The 13,418-nt window shown below is 44.9% G+C and overlaps 1 protein-coding gene across 1 annotated transcript in view; it reads left to right on the plus strand.

Moving 5' to 3' along the window:
* Window positions 1-371: 371 nt before the first annotated feature.
* T265_12984 (hypothetical protein) overlaps window positions 372-13,418 on the plus strand; it is a gene marked incomplete at both ends in the record, with an annotated part of 21,713 nt that continues 8,666 nt past the window's right edge. Inside the window, 3 exons of the mRNA XM_009166598.1 lie at window positions 372-469; window positions 7,975-8,516; window positions 11,370-11,485. Coding sequence (XP_009164862.1) covers window positions 372-469; window positions 7,975-8,516; window positions 11,370-11,485 — 756 coding nt within the window. The remainder of the gene's footprint in view (window positions 470-7,974; window positions 8,517-11,369; window positions 11,486-13,418) is intronic.

The raw sequence follows: 13,418 nt of genomic DNA on the forward strand, positions 1-13,418 counted from the left end.
ATTTGGCCAGACAAAACATCTTCACCACACTAATCAAATTTTTCTGCAGACTGAATAATGCTCGAAACCGTGCGAATTTTGCCATCCATATCCGGGGATGTTTCAAATGTATTTGCACATCATTGGTGGCCACTAGTGCTATCCGACGGCGGGTAATTCTCCTAAATAAACAACCCGGGTTACTACTGGCACTGTTCCAAATATTTGTGCTATTATAGCATCCGAAATGCAGTACAAAACCCTTTGTGATCACAAGGTATGGAAACGTTCCTGAGATGATGCAGGCATACGTAAATTCAAGCAAGATATGTTACTTCAACAGGGCCGTCGTGCCAAGTACAAGACTCAGAAGATTCTAACAGTACTTTCAGGGCAAACGGCCTGCTGCTGTGCAGCACGCCAGCAGACAAATTTCCGGCCCGGTAGGTCTTGTTGTGACCCGGATCATTAGCGAGTTGGATTATGCGGGGTAAGCTTGGATTTGAGGGATCACCGAAAATGTTCATAAATAAAGATGCAATCGGGAACTCAATACCGGTTAGGAGAATTCAGCACACAGAAGGAATCATATCTTCTCCAAAATCAGGTAAGAAGCCACCACGCTTCAGGTTGAGCAGCCCCTTAAGCCTTTCTATAACCGCTTCACTTAGTTTGTGGTAAGAATTATATAAAAGTAACCTGACCACTTTCCAGACCACTTGAGTCGTCAATGATCTGCAATAAATGTAGGTCGTCACGAGACATAAATCTACGCTATTAGGCCCCTACAAACAGGTTTTGGCTCAAGTTAAGCATCCAGTCCAAAAAGCCGCGTGACCGAAAACAACTTTGGGACACGCATTCTCATATCAGAACAGACTTACATCCCACCGAAATAGCGCACATTTGTCAGCCACAGGGCTAATGGCAAGAACATTATTGATGTAAGCATACCAGTTACGCTTCTTTCCGTAACCCGCTTCTCAGACGGGATAAATAGCTTATCCGAAACTATATACAAATCGTAATGTGTAATCGATATTCCCTGCACAAAAACACCAGGAGCATTTGAACGCGTAACCAGAAAGCTCCCTTTGATTACACATCCCGTCTTCTTGTTGCTTATACCGAAACCTTACCTTGACGGTAATGGAAAAGCATCACGCGCCAATACGAGAATCGGTAGATCAGAAAATTTTAATAGCAAAGATGGCTTGGCGACGGTAAAATCAGTTGAAAATATTGACACTGATCATCCCGGCCCGAGGGCCATACGGAGAACATTTCTCCGGCAGAAAGTATGTGGTTGGTTGCTGATGCGAACCAACATCAGGGTAGGTCTGGAACTGCTAAAACTTTTGTAGAAACTTGAAAGTGTAGCATGGTCTTATGAAGTAGTTTAACCTGCATAGGAGTTTCAAAATGAAGTCAAACGTATGCATTTTAAGATGCTCCCACCAAAAGTCGTAATGAGAAAAAATGACTGAACACAACAGTTTTACTAACTCCACTAAACTGTTGGATGTTAACAGGCTTCACTACAACAATACAGCCGACCTTTCCTTTCTGCCTGGTACAACTGACTAAGTCTATGTAACATATTTCAAACCTCCATTTACCACGCCACGATCATTACGCTTCATTGCTGTGGAGCAGACGTTGCTTCAGTAATGTTACACTCTGCTGTAGCAAAATAAAAATCTATGATTGTCAACACATGGTAAAGAGTTTTGAGGCCGCCAAAGATTGTAGCTAATTTGCACCTTTCTAGTTGAAAAAGCTAAATTAAATCACAATTGAATGTGGGTGGTTGATCCTCTCCATCACTCACCAAGTATTTACCATCACTCAAACGCAGAGTTCTGCGATGAATTCGGTCCAAAGATGCGGCAAATTCTAGACTTCGGTAAGCCACCAATAGCATAGACAACTCGTTTTAATTATAGCTTCTTAGCCGTGAATAATAACAGGGTAATTTCCCTAATTGTGGAGAACATACAGATTTAAGCACGATCAATAACCACAATTTACACATGGCAGACAACAACAAAACAATTAGGGATCTAAAATCAAGGAGACATAACCGTTACCTAATAAGTAATTACAGATTTTGGAGGACGGAGAACGGAGCCACGAAGCAGTAAATGTTCAAAATTAGTGTTTGGACAGAGGAAGGAACGGGCTGAAATCAGCATAGCCCGATAAGTGTGGAAGGGTATAGGATAAACTATTGTCCGTAAGCAGAAAAAATTTCGAGGTGAATAAAAACAGACTGAGAGTATCCAACTGAAGATAAATTCCTTTTGGCTAACGCACCAACCGTGGACTGACTGAGGTTTCCGATAAGATAAGAGGTAGAGGACACACCACTGTAGGCGTGTTTCTGCCTGGCTTTTAACTGGGTCACTCGTAGCGATGCAAGAGGTAAGCCTTATTAGTAAAATTGGTGTTTTATGTTTTGCGCTCAGCACTAGTCGTTTTGTGAGCGTGAGACCACTTTAACTGGGTCACTCGTAGCGTGTTTTATGTTTGGCGCTGAGCACTAGTCGTTTTGTGAGCGTGAGACCACTGCGACAGTAGTCATGTAGTTTTGAAAAAAGAAAGTCAGTCGAAGTAACGTGAACGTAAACCAACCGTTAAACCTGTTGGTAAGGACGATTATGAGAAAAGGTGATTGGGGAGTTAATTTTAGCTCCGTTGCAAAGTCCTATTAAAATGACTCCGATGTGCAAACGGGAATTAATGTGAAGAGAATGCGAGTATTTAGATACATGGTGGTCAAGCAATAACTTTCGCACTAATGGATATCAACTGCAGTAAAACTGGAGGTCACTACGTGAGGTAAACAGAAATGTAAAAGTTTGAATCAGTAATCGCTTATTCACCGCTGTCAGCTTCAAGCAACTGGTAGTACCTGGCAGAAATGATCATCTGGCGATAGCTGCCAAGGCCAGTATCAAGGGAATGATAAGGTCTTCATGTTTAAATAAATGAGATAATTTTCTGGAACAGATGGGGCTAGCACGTTTTAAGTCTAGTTGATGAGATGAACTTGGTACGTTTTAACAAGAACGAATTGGAAGGTGGCAATAGCTTTGCATGTTAGTTGTGAGAGTCGCAGGATACCTTTAGTCCACCGCGTGCCTTCTAAAACAATAAGACTAAGAGCAGTTTTTCTTTGCTTATATTTTGTAACTTTGCCGGATGAATGACGACCGGAATAGGTCCAGGCTAGCAGCGGTAGACAGAAAACAAGGTTTGTAGATTTTATAAATTAAAAGCTATCTATGGAACTACGCGCGATTAGTAAAACCACGTGATGCTGGGTTTGTGGCACGCATTAGAACGCACAATGGTGCAGCGTAACAGAACGTATGGTAAGTTAAGTAGAAGTGGGCATGAAGACAGTTGCGATAACAAGTGCCGGGCACCTTCGGCAACATATCTGCCAGTAAAGGGGGAGTTACAATGGAAATCCTAAGAGTTGAAATACACTCAGGAGATTGGCAGGTAGCAATAACTGGGCTTCAACTGGAGTCCGTGCTGCTAAACAACCGTGCCAAATTAACTGACTATATTTTTGTGCTGAAAGCGCAAACCATACGCGTTTGAAGCTCTTTCAAGTATTTATAATGCGAGCTGTGGCGCAAAAAGCGGCTTGGATCCTCTGATAGAATGGTAAGAGTCAAGAATGTTTTGGAGGCCCACGTCAGAGGGTATAGTACAGACATTATCTAAAGTTGGAAAGACAGGTGGAGGAAAATGTTTCGTTGTGAAATAAAATTTCAACGTTAGAGATATTACGGGGAAGGCTCTGGGTACACTCAGAGCGGGAGGCAGCTGTGTAAGTCCGTCGGTGGCTCAGGCGTCGCAAATGGCCTAGGTCAACCTCGTGCATCTCAGCCAAAAGGAGCCAGCCAAAATGACAAACAGCAAAGACAGTGTGGTATTGCGGAGGACGATTTAGTAAATGATTTAGTAAGATTTAGTAAATGAGTGTTGTACACTCTTCACAGATTTCAGGTATACCTGGGAAGAAAATCCAGGAATAACTCCCAAAAGCTGTCCTACAAACGGCTTAAAGAGGGCAAGTAAGAATAGTTTGCTGCTTGAAAAATGTCTTGCAACCCCAACTCAGTTCTAATTAACCACATTATTAAGTAATCACTATTCACTTTTAACAAACAACCAGATATCCATAATGGGGGCAGCTAAGGATAAATAAATAAATGTCAGCCGTTTTTGTTGCAATACCCAAGGTTTCCACTGAGAAACTGTATGACTTCTCCGAAGAGCCACTCCCTAGGTATACATATAAGCTAAAATCCAGGGACATTCCACTAAAATTAAACGACTGTCTAATTGCTACAGGTTCAAGGCTAAAATAGAGCAGTCGTGAGCAGGGAGGTGGCAAATGCGCCATAATTTCGTGCCGCCGAATCCAAAAACCAGGTTCTACCAGGCGCCAGTCTTTCAGCAGTGTACACCACGACATTCATTAAGACATCTTACACGCAGCAGACCTAGCGTGCTACTCATTCACACCAATGGTTTTTAATTTGTCGTCTACATCAAATAATTTAATGTTCCAAAAATGTTTGGCTCAGTTGATCACGAAGTTATTGGGTTAAACTTTTCTCTCCAAATACCGATTGAATGCCCGGCCACAGAATCCAAAGCTATCCAACGAAGTGCTTCCTTGCGTTGCGAGCAAGCGTAACCCTTTTTCTTGGGCGATTCTGAGCTCGACATAAGCTCTCAAACCCTTCTGGTGGGCCTAAATTACTCCCGACTTCAATGAAACTATGTAGTGAAGACCAGAGTGCCAGCCATCTTGTCAGGACATCTTACCTCTACCTTTTGAGAGCTAATATAATAATAAATTTCATTTCCCAACTTGTGGAGAACGCGCAAACTGAAGCATGATTGAGTCGTTACATCCTGAACGCGGCCGGCAACAACGCAATGGGAGGAAAGTAGAACCAACTAGACGGACTTACTACGTGTAAATTCACCGTAGTTGTAAAAACCCTAAAATTAGGTAGACACTGCATAGGTAAATTTAGTTCAATGAGGAAGCCAGATGACTTGAACTAATACTGTAAAATCATTGGTAGCCCCGAGTGATCCTGAGTGGTTCACTAAATGTCCAGGGTCACATAAAGCAAAAATTGGAACAGAAGTAATAGGGTTCGACATGGAGGCAAATGGCAGGTTTCAACTTGAAGACATGGTTTTCGCTGAAACTAAACATATTCGCCGGTGTCACTATTGTGGGACAGTCAAGTGTAAAAGATATTTTGGATGTGGAGATAGTGCCAACGCGTATACCCGAACTAACACCGTAAATGAAACCGCTGAAGTTGTGGGAGAGACAAACCGAAATTGCAGCAGGAAGCCAAGTTAGGTTGATCCAAACGAAAGGTTCAGCAAGTTGGGACGAACTCGTCATAGAGGCTGATAAGGTGGGATGAAAAATTTGTTCGTGGTTGCAAATGCAGGCGAAAGCAGGCTCTGCAATATGAGAACATTCACACACACATGCTCGCCACCGGCATTTATTCCTCTCTTACTTCAAAGTGCATCTCTTATACATAGTTTGGGGAGGAACATCTGTGGATATGCGTTATTCCAGGTCGTGGCCCCCTTGTAACATTAAATCGACAAGACACCGATATACGCTGTGATCTTGCAAAGGAAGGCCTATAACTTGGTAGCTGCCCAACGATGGTCCTCATGAAGGAACTGTGACTGCCAGCCGATTTTAAAAGGGTATATTTATTCGAGTCACTCTAGTGGAGGGTCGCCAAACACGCCAGAAGCTGGATCAAAAGTAATCATTAACCGAGTAGCTTATATCAGGAATAGCTAAGACTGTGGGTACTCGTTCAAGCTTCCGTTTCAGTGGCCCTGAGGGCTGCTGTCTTATTCGGTCCCCCGTTTCGGCGATGGATATGGACCCACGTTTTTGCACAAGATGACGCTCGATCTTCAGTCATTGCAATGGCGAACTTGCCACTCCACATTTTGGCGTCCTATAACACTGTCATCCTAAGTGTCTCACAACAGCTCAGTATAGCGTCAAAGATGTCAAGGAGGCGTGAGAACTTACCTTGATGACGAATACTGGTCCTATCTATACAAGGCAAGGGAGACCGCAGGACTGTTTGACGTCAAAATGGAAAAGATTCTCCCTAAAATACAATGGACACAAGTGAGCGGAAAGATCGGCATAATGTGTACGCAAACGGGAAGCGCTGCCGTCTGGATTGGCTTTGGTCACCAGCAGCGAATCTATGGGGTTTTATCTTCTCCTAACGTCGACATGTCAGCTAAACTGCTGATCTACCCGAGGTCACACAACTGCCCACAACAATAACGTCTCATGAAGAAGTCGTGCTAGACGCGATATTCAAGGCGATTTAATAGAAAATTTCACGCTTACAGCGATAAAAAATAACGAAACTAGGTGTTTATCCATTGGTTTCACTATTCATTCAAACACTCCGGATTGTATCTCGAGTAAAAAGCCACAGGCACTGACGCCACTTTACGATGATCTTCTATCAGAGTATTTAAAAGCAAAATCAAATCACTTCCTATAGTTGAAATCTCTTCGACAAAACGATGCAAGCCACATTAAGGGGTCATCTTCCCACTGTAAACAGACAATGTGTCTGGTTACTATGCAGCGAACATTATTTTCGTTAAGGACCAAAACGGCCTAGAAAGCTATTTTGGCTGAAGCATTGCCCTTCAGAATGATACCACTAGATATGCTTTGGGTAAATTATGCTCCCATTCGCCCGATGGTTCAGTGTGGGTACTGGTTTCCGACACAAGATAGTTCTATCTGCTTATTGGACAGTCGCACGGTGAGAAGCATGGCACAACAATGCTACTGCTAGGGTTGTCCTCTACCGCTGTCCACTATTTGTTTCCGTGTCCAAGTATCAGGACCAAAAGAATAAAATAAAACTGGCAAGAAACTAAGATGGGTGAAAACGCGGGAAGCAAAAATTGGTAAAACGCTAGACAGTGGAAAAAGAGATGGGTAAATTTTATTTTTCCAAACATGTATGATTAGTCTTGACACCCACCTAATGCCGGGCTTCATCAGAGTTCCCCGAGGCTCTGTTCTATGACCACGTCTGCATCTGATCTACGTCAACCTCGTCCCAGGTGTGCCTGAAGTTCATGTACACATTTGCGGGTGACTTGTAATACTGAGGTTCATATTCCAGCACCCACAAAATGGATAAAGACTCCGCAAGGCAGTGGCCAGTAAACTGGCGTCTTCTTTCGAGTGACGAAAGTGCGTGTTTATGTCAGTCGGAGGCAAGTCAGCGAATACCTCTTTCAAACACGGATCCGGGTGCACTGCGAGGATTGATACCAAAAAGGACGTCACCGTAAGAAATTGCCTCAAAGGGCATCGGTCTTTCTAAGGATGATTCAATGAACCTACTCCCGCATTGCTCGCGTGCACTTCCAAATGCTCTATGGGGCCTACGTTAGACTGCTCCAAGAATACGCCAACCAGGCTACTTACACAGTACGCACGACAGACGTAACTCTCATTGGGCGTGTCCAGCGGAGTACTACGAACTGTTTGCCGGCCTCAGATCCGTGGTCTACGAAACGCGTCTCGCGGCGCTGAAACCCTTTGCCGTGGAGTATTGTCGCCCCCGAAGGGACCCAATTCTTACTTACTCTGTATGGACCAGGCTTAACAAGCAGGGCATTCATCGACGACCCGGGAAATACAAGGTGGGGACATGGTAAAAATTTTCAAACTCATGGTGTACAGTTCTACTCATTTCGGGTGGTAGCTGCGTGGAATAACCTTCCTCTGACTTTTGTCCACGCTCCTTCTAGAACCCGGTTCAAGGCACTATTATACACTTATCATTTGAGTCCTCTCGCTGGAAAGCACACCGCCCCGCGCTAAGAAAATAAACAGCGGTGCTACACACTTTTCCACTTGTCTTTCAGGGGAACGACGGCGGCTAGACGACAAGAACAAAACCGGCATGGGAAACTCGGGCGAAACCCTGGATCCTGTGTATCAGTCCGCGAGAAAGGACAAGAAAACATCATGAGGATAGATGCCGAAAAGGATTTGGGCGTATGGGTCTCCTCAAAATTGTCCTTCTCACTGCACCATGAGAAATCCGCCCAAAAGGCATTCGCCATTTTACGGATGATCCGGCGCACCTTCTCCCGTATTACTCGCATGGACTTCCAAATACTCTATGGGGCCTACGTCAGACCGCTCCTGGAGTACGCCAACCAAGTTGTCTACTCAGGACGTACGAAAGACGTTACCCTCATTGAGCGTGTCCAGCGGGCCGCCACGAGAATGGTTGCCGGCCTCAAATCCGTGGACTACGAAACGCGTCTCGCGATGCTTGATCTCTTTCCCATGGAGTACCGTCGCCTCCGAGGGGACCCAATTCTTACCTACGCCCTGTTTGAACAAAGCTTGGCAAACAGGTTTTTTACCGTTGACCCAGCAAACACCCGGCGAGGACATAGTAAGAAAATATTAGACATTTATTTATGCGACTCCTCGCGCTGGCAAGCATACTGCCCCGCGCTGAGAACATAAGGAGCAGTGCTACGCCCTTTTTTCACTTGTGCCTTCCAGGTAAGCGATAGCCACTTACCGACAATAACAAAACCGACCTGGGAATCTTGGGCAAAAACCTCGCTCCTGTGTCAATGGTGAATCCGTAAATCGGTGAACATTATTTAGACATAGTCCAAACAACATGAATGAAGGCCGCACCAGCACCACTCATGTATTTTTACTATCGATCTCACATCCACGTGGCTAAACGAGGGCCATTCGAAACCCACCGGTTTGATGGTCCCACAGTACCCCGCGAAACCTCATGAACTCACCGAACCACTTGGAGTTTAAACGTACGAGCAACCTAAACGAAGGTCGGCGATTTTTCAATTAAGTCGCGATTCACGGTGGTGTAAGTTCAGAGTGTCACACTTTTGCGCACATACAGTTTATGGGGAAGTCAATCGAGTTATCCCATGCTTTCGTTTTCAGAACTTGGGAGATTTGATTAGAATACAAGGTCCATCATGCGATTTGATCTTGAACCGTCGGATAGCGACTATGTAGCTTCTTAATGAAGAGGTACAGATGCAGATTAACTTGGGAATTTATCTGCAAATAGTAGGATCGAGTTTGTCTTTAACGTACGATACTGTCAACTCTAGGCTTAGAAATACCGCAAGCTCGCAGTAAGTTCCGAGTTTCTAGCGTTGTTTTTTCCCTGGAAGCTATGGAAGGTGGTCGAAAATGGATAATCTGCTGCAGTTGAGTGAAGGATGCAAACTGGCGGTCAATTTCAACAGCTCGGGTTATGGTGCTTGATCCAAGGAGCGGGCTGGATACGCAAACCATAGGCGAGCCCACACTCTAATCTAGAATGAGATCTCAAGACCAATCCTCGTGAGAATCTGGCAAAATTAGAAGGTCACAGGGTTTTTCAGAAGATAATATGGACTCTCCAGGCATGGAGATCAATGCTTTTTGAATGCTGAGTGTTGCGTTCATTTGACCAGTAATCGGATACAGGCAGCCGACTGATTGTTCACGTACGGAAGGGAGCAACGTGACCCGGAACAAATACTGCTGGTAGAGACGCGACTTGTTACAGTTTGATGGAGTAATCATACTTGCTCGAATAGCAAATCCCAGATTACAGTCACCGCAGAGTAGACTTGATCTTCGACAAATACATTAATTTGCATATCCATCAAGGTTTCAAGGGAAACCCAAACGAATCTCTCGTTTATGATATTGATCGATTGAATGTGTTGCACAAAAAAAAGCTTGATGTTTCAGTTAGTACGATATTCGGGATGTCGCAGTATATTTTCTCAAAGTAAACTACTCACAAGTTTACTGCGAACTCTTCGACAGACCACGATCGGTTTCACCCTTCCTGGGGCTCATCATGTAGGCCCAGCCCCGGAGTTTCCGTCAGCCTTATGCTTTACTTGAACTAGAAGGCGGCCAAATACTGTGCTACAAAAACAGTAGCTTCAGGTCGATGGCCTTCGAAGCTGGTATATGTAGACTGGCTGCTATATGATCCTTAGGGAATGGGGCAACAGATTGATACAATAAATGCTTGCATTTAATGAAATCAGCCCCATCCGGGTACAAATGAGATAAGATCGGCGAAAACTCGGGAAGTGTATCCACCTAATGAGCCCCAAGAAGGCGAAACTCGTCTTTTGCTGTGAATCGGTTTTTGTCAACCTTGTGAGTTGTTTCTTTCATGGAAAAAGGACTTGATCTTGTTTCAAACTGATCAAACAAATTTGGGACCGACAGCTTCTACAAAAGCTTCTCTGAAATGCCCCACTCGAAGAGTCAAGAGCGCATGCTTGACGTGTAGCCAGTGGTTGGCCTACTTCACACTCATCGGATTTTGGGACTCCTGACGGCGAACCGAAACAAACTTTCCGGATAGATTGTTCAAGCTGACACCGTCAGAAAATTAAAACACTTGCTGGACTAGAGTTCCACAGCAACTCTCTAGGGTGATGCAGCAAAATGGAGTTCGGAATATTTATCCCAGTCACTACACGAGGGCGAGGTGCCTCGAATTTACTGGCCATAAGGTCCGTGGTTTGAACCCGACCTCTACCTCTCGACTTCCCTGTCTAGACTTGGGCAACCTGGTAGTATCCCAGCCCTCATGCTTCCTTCAGGTTGCACCACAGCTAGGCACCGGAAGGGTGTTACAGCTGAACGATTTATTAATTTTATTTACACGCCCGCTTTCTACACCTGAATTAGGATCCAGTGATGGTAAATCACCCTCAGTGTTCTTTATATGTGTAGCATTACTCGTTTTACTTTGTGAGGATCTATTCCTAGGTAGAAGACATGTGAGGCCGACTGTTCTGGGGATCCGTCTTGCGGAACCGGGGTGGCCGAAATTAGAATATGCGGTATACACCGTTTTGTGATGTCACAGAGAATGCCCGAAACTTAGGGTTAGGGTGCACTGCTAGTGCATCAAACACTTCTGCGCCTTATTCCAATTCATAAAGCTGATGGTGGATGGTCTTCGACAGATCCCTGCATATCTCTCATATTCCAGTACATCTTGATCTAAATGAGCGAAGTCCATCCTTGGAGGAAGAGTACAGATCTGGCGAGTAAGCTCAAGATCGTGGACACGGATTTAAGTTTAGATCAGGTACTGGTAACACTTCAAATCTGAAAAGATCCAGAGCTGATAATGAAGGTAGCTACGAGAGCTCAGAACCCAATATCTCTGCTTAAAATGTGGTTGCATGTCGGATATCTTGGCTTGGGAACTTTGAGGAAGAAATATAAGCCCCCTAAGATTGTTCCTACAACCTCGAAGGGATTAACAAAGTGCCTGCATCGCCGGAACACAACTTGGATTTGGCCCCGGTGCCCTCGTACATGCACTCGAGGGAAAAGACCTTTGTGCTTTTGGTAAGTGAAGACGTCACTTCTAAAGCCACGCTTGCCATATATTGAGATTAGCATGTATTACAGATGAGACGGTCAAACAATAACACCGTATCGGAAAGTGACGAATCGTATTGGTAAATGGGTACCAGGACAAGTTTTCGGCCGTCCCCAAGCTCGCGAGTAAGTGATCCACCTCTTCAAGCCCCTGATTCAAGTAACATCCTTAGTGAAGCAAATTGTAAACCTCATGACAGGCAAAAGCTAAATAAAAACCAGATGCTATGGAATGTACTGCATACAGGATTGAAGTGCTCAGACCGAGAGTGCTTCAGCTCCTCGAGGGTTGATAACCAAAGGTACATCAGCTAGGCCACACTCTGTCGTTTAACTGGAAGAGGAGTAGGTATCAGGGTCTAAAAAACTTCTGGAGACGTGAACATCCAGGACGCCCTGAGTGGACCTTATAGTCAACAAAAGAAGGCAAATTAGTGCCAACTTCTTTGAGGATATGCGTCAGAGATGGCGGGACTCTGGAGGATACTGAGTCAAAATATAAAGTTTTGAGGGATGAAATGGATTTTGGTTCTCATCAGTCTCCAAAAATCGAATCCACAGAAAACTTAGGCGGCATAATCCACCTTGGCCGTGTGACCTCCCCACTGCTTGGAAATACGCCGGATTATGACCCGGAAGGTCCTTAGCACCTCGACTGCTCTTGTCTGGGCTTGGGCAAACTGAGCAATCAAGCTCTCGTGTCTTCTTCGGTTGGCACGGCAGCTAGGCACCGAATGGATGCTGTAGCTAAAGTTGTTTTTGTTACCTACATGACAGACAATTCGTGGTCTTCTCGGTTGGCACGGCAGCTAGGCACCGAATGGATGCTGTAGCTAAAGTTGTTTTTGTTACCTACATGACAGACAATTGGAAAGTTCCTTACAACTGTAAAGATATTTCATTCGGGATGTCATCTCTGTAACAATATAGGCTACCAGAAGGGCAGCAGTACCCCCATTACGTTGTCCTTTAGCTACGATAACCGACGAGGCGAAGTACTGTGCACTCGGAGGTTTTTGGCCAACATCCATCTGGAACTATTTTGAGTCCGTGAAATGTCTGTACTGAAGGGACACCCATATACTATTGTGAAGGGCAGTGCGGATAACACTGCCAAAAAAACATTCTTCAGATTGTAGAGAACAGCTTGAAGAGTCCCCACTCGATCTGGCAGTAATACCTCAGCATTTAAATCCAGAACAAATGAGGTTTGAAACTTCGAATTTCCAGACATGAGAATGGAAGTTTTTCGATAGTTAATTGGAAAACCTATTGCCGTTGGCAATGTCACAGTCCATGAGAGATTCCATACGAAGCACTTTTACAGATAATCCGCTGGTACCAATGAACAGGGGTGAAACAGATGAATCGAAACAATGGAGTTTAAGGGAAAATGAAGATATTTAGAATGGAGGTGCCTTTGGATTTCTGTCTTTCGCAGTCCAGTGAACGTTGGCTTCCCGGTCAGTCATCATCATCATCATCATTGTCAGCTGTAAGAACCGCGTACTCGTCGTACACTGGTTGTAGCTGCCGCAGTTTCGTTCACCGATGATTGGGGGGTAGGTAACTTCGCATTGCACGCGCGAGCTGGTAAATTGGTGCATAAATCCAGCACTGTCAGTGGGTTGTCAAGCGGGGGGGGGGGGGAAAAGGAGCTATGCATTGAAGGCAATAGCTTTGATGCACGAGCGCCACTGGGCCATATCTAATAATGTCTGTAGCCAATAATGTGGCCCGTCTCGAGGTCCCCATCCAGGAAGACGGCAGTGACCAGCGCAGCTGAGTTTTCTGGTAATGGCCTTCATACTTCGCTGACAAGTCATTGTTTGACAGCCTCTGGCTCTCTTCCACCCTTCACGTGGTTGGGCGAAAAGAGCCCTTCGAGGAAGTCGGTCGA

Source organism: Opisthorchis viverrini, assembly GCF_000715545.1.
Source record: "Opisthorchis viverrini unplaced genomic scaffold opera_v5_28, whole genome shotgun sequence".
NCBI lineage: Eukaryota > Metazoa > Platyhelminthes > Trematoda > Opisthorchiida > Opisthorchiidae > Opisthorchis > Opisthorchis viverrini.